Source organism: Pseudopipra pipra, chromosome 3 (assembly GCF_036250125.1).
Source record: "Pseudopipra pipra isolate bDixPip1 chromosome 3, bDixPip1.hap1, whole genome shotgun sequence".
Classification (NCBI taxonomy): Eukaryota; Metazoa; Chordata; class Aves; order Passeriformes; family Pipridae; genus Pseudopipra; species Pseudopipra pipra.
In genome coordinates, this window is record NC_087551.1 from 116280684 (window position 1) to 116289176 (window position 8493).

The following is an 8493-nucleotide window of genomic DNA, read 5'->3' on the forward strand; positions in this document are numbered from 1 at the left end:
CCCCTCCCAAGGCTGTCCCTCCCCTCCCACGGCTGTCCCTCCCCTCCCACGGCTGTCCCTCCCCTCCCACGGCTGTCCCTCCCCTCCCACGGCTGTCCAGCTCCGGCTGCAGCCGCTGCCCGGGCCAGGCAGCCAGGGAATGCCGAGAGACCCGTGGGAAGGGCATCCCAAGGTCTCCTGGCAGCCCTGCTGCCAGCCGAGGGTGTCGAGTGTCCCAGTGGCAGGGGGTACATGGGGCCACAGCCCCCCCGGCTCCCCCCGCCTCCCCCCACCTGCGAGAGCTGAGAGTTGGCTCGTTTGGCATTTTCCAACAGTTTTTTTCCACGTGGAGAATCTCTCTGGAGCAGAGCTTGGCTGTTTCCACAGGAGCATGGGGGGGGCTCAGGTGGCTGTAGCCCCTTTCCATCCCATCCCACACACCATAACTCCCCCATACACACCATAACTCCCCTATAGACACCATATCCCCCCCATACACACCATAACTCCCCTATAGACACCATATCCCCCCATACACACCATAACTCCCCCATAGACACCATATCCCCCCATACACACCATAACCCCCCTATAGACACCATATCCCCCCCCATACACACCATAACTCCCCTATAGACACCATATCCCCCCATACACACCATAACTCCCCTATAGACACCAGTTCCCCCATACACACCATAACTCCCCCATAGACACCATATCACCCCCATACACACCATAACTCCCCCATAGACACCATATCCCCCCCATACACACCATAACTCCCCCATAGACACCATATCCCCCCCCATACACACCATAACTCCCCCATAGACACCATATCCCCCCATACACACCATAACTCCCCCATAGACACCATATCCCCCCCCATACACACTAGTTCCCCCATAGACACCAGTTCCCCCATACCCACCATAACTCCCCCATAGACACCATATCCCCCCCGACACCATATCCCCCCCATACACACCAGTTCCCCCATACACACCAGTTCCCCCATACACACCGTACCCCACTATGGAGCAAAGGGTGAGGGCAGAGGGGGCTCAGGGCTCTGCCCTGGCTGATTTGGGGGCTGCTGTGGGGCACCCCAGGGCTGGCCCAGGAGGGGCACAAGGAAGGTTCAGTGTCCCCTCAGCCCCAGCACCCCGGGACAGCCCCAGGGGACAGCCCTAAGGGTCACCCCAGGCCGCCAGCCATCAGCAGAACACTGGTCCCGTGGTGACACCTGTGGGCAAGGGACTGTCCTCGTGTGTCACCTGCCCAACCTGGCACCCTGCCCTGCCTGGCACTGTGTCCCCACATGTCACTCTGCCCCTACCTGTCACCTCACCCTCCCTGTGTCAGCGTGTCCCTACAGGCCACCTGTGACATGTCACACTGTCCCTGCCTGTCACCCCCTCCCTGCATGTCCCTGCCCCTGCCGTGTCACCCTGTCCCTCTGTCGCTTTGTCCTTATCTCGTGCCCTGCCTAAATATCCCCCGATCCCTGCGTGGCACCCGCCTGCCTGTCCCTGCAGCCTTTGGGACACGGGCACCACGGCTGGGGCAGCAGGGCTGTGGTGCCCTCAAACCTTTGGGACACGGGCACCATGGCTGGGGCAGCAGGGCTGTGGTGCCCTCAAACCTTTGGGACACGGGCACCATGGCTGGGGCAGCAGGGCTGTGGTGCCCTCAAACCTTTGGGACACGGGCACCACGGCTGGGGCAGCAGGGCTGTGGTGCCCTCAAACCCACCCTCGGGGGCACGGGGACAGTGCCACAGGCAGAGCCAGGCAGCACTGGTGTCCCTGCCCACCAGATTTGGTGTCCCAGGGCACAGGGATCTGGGAGGGAGCCAGGGCGAGGGGGCTGCAGCAGGGACGGGATGGTCAGGCCCGTGCTGGCCTGTGGGGGGCTGTCCATGATGGCTGTGCCTGCAGTGGGGGGCACCTGCAGGGCCCTGCGGATGGATCCTTCCCTGGGAAAGGGCAGGAGAGGGAAGGTGGCCCCAGCAGTGGCTCCTCCATAGCCCCCATGTCCCCACCCCATTCTCTACCTCCTCCATCTCCCCATCGCCCCCTCCATCCCTCCTCCATCCCCTCTCCACAGTATCTCCATCCCTCCATTGCCCCTCCATCCCTCCACTGCCATCCCTTCCCCAACTCCTCCAACCCCCATGACCCCCTCCATCCCTCCTCCATCCCCCTTTATTGCCTCCTCCTTTTCCTGCCACCCTCTCCATCACCTCCATCACCTCCATCCCTGCTGCATCATCCCTCTCATCCCCCTTCCACCCCCTCCATCCCTCCTTCCATCACTGCTGCATCCCCCCTCCCACCCCTCTCCAACATGCTGAAGCCTCCCCTGAAGCTTTCATCCCCTTCCATCCCCCTGCATCCCTCCTCCATCCCCCTCCATCTCCCTCCACCCTCCCCATCCTCCTCTCCATCCCCCACATCTCCCCTCCATTGTCCCCCTCCATCCCACTTCCATCTCCCCTCCATCCCTGCTGCATCCCCCTCCCACCCCCCTCCTTCACGCCCTCCTTTGTCCCCTGGTCCCCCCTCCATCACCGGGGCTGTGCCTTTGGGGAGGGGACTGTCCCCCCCTGGAAGCTCCTCCTGGAGCCAGAGGACTTGGAGAGGGCCAGGCAGGGCTGCATATGGCAGCAAACACCCTAATTAATTAATTATGGGATAATCTCTGGTTCCGGGGAAGGAACGGGTGGCTGCTCAGACTCGATTAACCACAAGAATGTTTAATCTCCCCCCACAGCCCCATAAGGAACCGGGATTATTCCCACTGGGCTGTGCAGGGATGCACCAGCCTGCGAGGGGACACAGAGCCTGGGGCAGCCCAGGGACCCCCAAACACTGCAGGGCTGCCAAGTGACCCTGCCCGGCTCCGCAGGGATGGGATGGGATAGAGTGGGATGGATGGGGACTTATCCCTGTGCCTGCTGCCAGGCCCAAGGAAAGGGCTTTGTCCCTGCTCCAGTGCTGGGGCTGGGCACCCCCTGCCTCTCCAGTCCCTCCTGCCCTCCCTCCTGCACCCTGCATCCCAATCCCACAGCCCCCATCATGGACCCTGCACACCAATCCCACAGCCCCCATCATGGACCCTGCATCCCAATCCCACAGCCCCCATCATGGACCCTGCATCCCAATCCCACAGCCCCCATCATGGACCCTGCATCCCAATCCTACAGCCCCCATCATGGACCCTGCATCCCAATCCCACAGCTCCCATCATGGACCCTGCACCCCAATCCCACAGCCCCCATCATGGACCCTGCATCCCAATCCCACAGCCCCCATCATGGACCCTGCACCCCAATCCCACAGCCCCCATCATGGACCCTGCATCCCAATCCCACAAAAGTACTCTGCATCCTGCATACAAATCCTGCATCCTTCATTCTGCAACCCACATCCTGCCTTCCAGTGCAGCATCCCAGCCCTGCATTCCAATCCTTCATCCCACATCCCAACCCTGCTTTCTTCATCCCACATCCTGCACACTGCGTCCCACATCCCAGTCCTGCATCCCAATCCTGCGTTTTTTATCCCACATTCCAGTGCTGCATTCTCTGCCCTGCATCCCAATCCCGTGCTCTGCATCCTGCATCCCAGTCCTGCATCCTTCATCCCACGTCCCAGCCCTGCATCTCAGCCCTTTATCCTTCATTCCACGTCTCAATCCCGCATCCTAACACTGCATTCCAGCGCAGCATCCCGGTCCTGCACCTTTCATCCCTCATCCTGCCTCCTTCATCCCCCATCCCAGCCCCGCATCCTTCATCCCCCATCCCAGCCCCGCATCCTTCATCCCCCATCCCAGCCCCGCATCCTTCATCCCCCGTCCCAGCCCCGCATCCCAACCGCGCAGCACAAAGGCCGCACTACAGCTCCCGGCGTGCCCGGGGGGAGCCGGGGGGGGGTCGCAGCGCTCCCGGGTGCGGGTGCGGGGCGCGCTCGGGGGCGCGCTCGGGGGCGCGGGTTGCGGCGCGCGCTCGGGGGGGGGGGGCGCGCGCGGGTGCGTTGCGGGGCGCGCACCAATCGCCGCCCGGCCGCGCCCCGCCCCGGCCCGCCCCGCCCGCCCCATCCCCGCACCGGGCGGGGCGCAGCGGCCGCGCTGCCATGAGCGAGCGCCCGGCGGGGCCGCCCCGCCGCGCCCCGGCCCCCCGCGCCCCCCGCGCCCGCTCGGCCCCGGCCCCGGCCCCGGGGATGCCGCGGGGGCGGCGCGGCTGAGCCCCCCAGCCCCGCTGCGCCGCCGGCCCCGCCCGCCGCCGCCATGGCCGGTAAGCCCCGCAGCGGCTGCGAGGCGCTCCGGGTGGTGGCCCGGTGCCGGCCCATGAGCCGGCGGGAGGAGGCGGCGGGATACGAGCGCGTCCTGGAGCTGGACGTGAAGCTGGGCCAGGTGAGCATCCGCAACCCCCGCGCCGCCCCCGGGGAGCTGCCCAAGACCTTCACCTTCGACGCCGTGTACGACGCCAGCTCCAAGCAGGCCGACCTGTACGATGAGACCGTGCGGCCGCTCATCGACTCGGTGCTGCAGGGCTTCAACGGCACCGTCTTCGCCTACGGCCAGACCGGCACCGGCAAGACCTACACCATGCAGGGCGCCTGGGCCGAGCCCGAGAAGCGCGGCATCATCCCCAGCGCCTTCGAGCACATCTTCACGCACATCTCCCGCTCCCAGAACCAGCAGTACCTGGTGAGGGCCTCGTACCTGGAGATCTACCAGGAGGAGATCAGGGACCTCCTCGCCAAGGACCAGAGCAAGAAGCTGGAGCTGAAGGAGAACCCCGAGACGGGGGTGTACATCAAGGACCTCTCCTCCTTCGTGACCAAGAACGTCAAGGAGATCGAGCACGTGATGAACCTGGGCAGCCAGACACGCTCCGTGGGCAGCACCAACATGAACGAGCACAGCTCCCGCTCCCACGCCATCTTCCTCATCACCATTGAGTGCAGCGAGACGGGGCTGGACGGCGAGGAGCACATCCGCGTGGGCAAGCTCAACCTGGTGGACCTGGCCGGCAGCGAGCGCCAGAGCAAAATGGGGGCCCACGGGGAGCGCCCCAAGGAAGCCTCCAAGATCAACCTCTCCCTCTCCGCCCTGGGCAACGTCATCTCCGCGCTCGTGGACGGCAGGAGCACGCACATCCCCTACCGGGACTCCAAGCTGACCCGCCTGCTGCAGGACTCCCTCGGGGGCAACGCCAAGACAATCATGGTGGCCACCTTGGGTCCGGCCTCCCACAGCTACGACGAGAGCCTCTCCACCCTCAGGTTCGCCAACAGGGCCAAGAACATCAAGAACAAGCCCCGGGTGAACGAGGACCCCAAGGACACCCTGCTGCGGGAGTTCCAGGAGGAGATCGTGCGGCTGAAAGCCCAGCTGGAGAAACGCGGGATGCTGGGGAAGAAGAGGAGAAGGAGCAGCCGGAGGAAGAAAGCGACGGAGGGAGAAGGCACCGCGGAGAACGAAGGGGAGGACGACAACGAGGAGGGCCTGGAGAAGAACATGGAGAACTACTTGAAGGAGCAGAAGGAGAGGCTGGAAGAGGAGAAAGCCGCTATCCAGGATGACCACAGCCTGGTGAGCGAGGAGAAGCAGAAGCTGCTCCAGGAGAAGGAGAAGATGATCGAGGACCTGCGGAAGGAGCAGGAGGCCACGGAGCTGCTGGCCATCAAGTACAAGGTACGTGTCACCACGCGCGGGCACCAGCGAGGCCGGGGGAAAGACCTGCTGTGCCCCCAGCCCCTCCCGGGGTGTGGGAATGGGCCCCGAGCAGGGAGCCTGGGCCAGGAGCCCACCGGGGTGCCCAGGCAAGGGGGGCTCTCAGCAAGGTGCCCCCAAGAGCCCCTGACCCAGGCTGATGTGTGGGGCTGGGCCGGGGTCACCCTCGGACACGGGCGTGCGTGGGAACCCTGTGTGGAGCTGTGGGGAGGCAGCTGGGAAGGGCTCTGGGGGAGTGGGTCACTGGTGGCACGAGTTTGCTGTGCTCAGCTCGGGTCCCCCTCGGCACAACAAAGCAGCTCTCGGCAGGGAGGGGGAGTGACGGGAGTGATGCTGCAGATTCGTCCCCGTGGCACCGGGAGCGTGCCCAGGGCTGGGGACACCGGGCACCTGCCCCCCGCCAGACCCCAGTTCTGCTGGGCTGGGCAGGGCTGGGAGCCCCTGGCACGGCCTGGCAGCTCTGCAGGGACCCCCGCCCCCCTCCCAGCCCCAAATCCTTCCTGGCACCCTGAGCTGGAGCGGGGTGGGTGGGGGCACGTAACTGGCACCACCACCGGCTCAGGGATGCTCAGGGATGTGGGGCTGAGGGTGAGAGGGGCCATGGCATTCCCAGCCGTGCCGGGGGGCTGGGGCGGCACCTCTGCCCCCACCCCAGCCCTGCTCCTGTCCCCAGTGAGGCTGGGGGGTCCTGACCCACCCCACATGCCCGTGGCAGCCGTGGGGCCAGGACCACAGGGAGGGTGGTGGGGAGGGAGCCCAGCCCTCTGACCCAGGGGGGGACAGAGCCCCAGCCCCCTGACCCAGGGGGGGACAGAGCCCCAGCCCCTGATCCAGGGGGGGACAGAGCCCCAGCCCCATGACTGGGGGGATCAGAGCCCCAGCCCCCTGACCCAGGGGGGGACAGAGCCCCAGCCCCCTGACCCGGGGGGGGTTATGGAGCCCCAGCCCCCTGACCCGGGGGGGTTACAGAGCCCCAGCCCCCTGACCCGGGGGGGACACAGAGCCCCAGACCCCTAATCCAGGGGGGGACACAGAGCCCCAGCTCCCTGATCCAGGGGGGGACACAGAGCCCCAGCCCCCTGATCCAGAGGGGGACAGAGCCCCAGCCCCCTGATCCAGGGGGGGACAGAGCCCCAGCTCCCTGATCCAGGGGGGGTCAGAGCCCCAGCCCCCTGACCCGGGGGGGTTACAGAGCCCCAGCCCCCTGATCCAGAGGGGGACAGAGCCCCAGCCCCCTGACCCAGGGGGAGTCAGAGCCCCAGCCCCTTGACCCGGGGGGGGGACAGAGCCCCAGCCCCCTGACCTGGGGGGGTTACAGAGCCCCAGACCCCTGACCCAGGGGGAGTCAGAGCCCCAGCCCCTTGACCCGGGGGGGGGACAGAGCCCCAGCCCCCTGACCTGGGGGGGTTACAGAGCCCCAGCCCCCTGACCCGGGGGGGTTACAGAGCCCCAGACCCCTGACCCAGGGTGGGACAGAGCCCCAGCCCCCTGACGCGGGGGAGGACAGAGCCCCAGCCCCCTGATCCGGGGGGGGGGACAGAGCCCCAGCCCCCTGACCCACCACATCACGCTCCGACACAGCCCCTGTGTCCCCTGGGTGGCCCAGCTGCAGTGACAGTGCTGGAGCACAGGCAGGGACCCCTCGGGGGGGACACGCTCAGGGTGTCAGGGCCGAGCAGGGGGGGTCCAGACCCTCCTCCATGGGCAGGGCTGTGTTTGCTGCAGCCCCGGGGATGCAGGGCCGTGCCCAGGGACACATGGCCGTGCCCAGGGATGCGTGATCATGCCCAGGGATGCGTGGCCGTGCCCGGATGCCTGCACAGAGACCCGTGGGAACCCGCTGGGACGTGCACTGGGGGGGACACCGGTCCCTGGCTGGCACGGCGGGGGCCCGTGGAGTTGTCCTGGCAGAGCAGGATGCCCAGCCCGGTCCCCACAGCCATGGTGGGGTGTGGGTTGTGGGGTGCAGGCTGTGGGGTGCAGGCTGTGGCTGGCAGCCATCCAGCACGGTCTCCTCATCTGGCACAGCACAGCAGGGCTGGCCCGGGGCCACCCCCTGTCCTGGAAGTGCTGAGTAACAAGGCAGGGCCCGAGGTGAGGTGACACCACGTCCCCTTCGGGGGCCCTCGGAGCCACTCTGTGCATGGGGACCCTCTGGCCGTGGGGGTACAGCACAGTCAGACAGTCAGACACAGTCACACCAGTGAGGTGTCACCTCAGGGAGCAGAAATCCCCCGTGTCAGCCCAGTCTGGGGGCACTGCAGGGCACACTGGGTGGCCTCCCGGTGCCCACGGGCAGCTCTGGCACACAGCAGGGCCAGGCAAGGAGCCACTGGCTCTGCAGTGGCCGTGGCAAAGGCAGCCAAGGTGACGGGGGGGACACGGGGTGCCCCCCACGCCCAGGGGGGACACACTCTGCACCCCGTGTGTCATCACACTGCTGGGTGTGGGCTCTGCCTCTGCCACCCCGCTGGGTTAGTGGGCACCAGGCAGCTCGAAGAGGTGGGGGCCAGCCTGCCCAGCTGTGCCCCTGGGCTCCCAGATGTGCCCAGGGGGAGGGGCAGTGCCATGGACAGGCCAGGTGCTGTGGGCCCTGACAGCTCTGCCGGGGCTGAGGCCGAGGTCAGCGGGAGGGAAAGTGCTGGGAAGTTATTTGGGTGCCGGAAATAAGTTCCCGGGAGAGGCTTAGTGCTAAAGGAGATTGGGAGCCTCCTGGTTAGAGGGAATAAGGGCTCTGGCAGGGAGGAAACTTTTAATCCAGAGAAA

At 66.4% G+C, this 8493-nt stretch overlaps 1 protein-coding gene across 1 annotated transcript in view; it reads left to right on the plus strand.

Annotated features, from left to right (window-relative positions):
• Positions 1 to 4260: 4260 nt before the first annotated feature.
• Positions 4261 to 8493, plus strand: part of KIF3C (kinesin family member 3C) — a 17534-nt gene continuing 13301 nt past the window's right edge. Inside the window, exon 1 of the mRNA XM_064651171.1 lies at positions 4261 to 5688. Coding sequence (XP_064507241.1) covers positions 4276 to 5688 — 1413 coding nt within the window. The 5' untranslated portion in view covers positions 4261 to 4275. The remainder of the gene's footprint in view (positions 5689 to 8493) is intronic.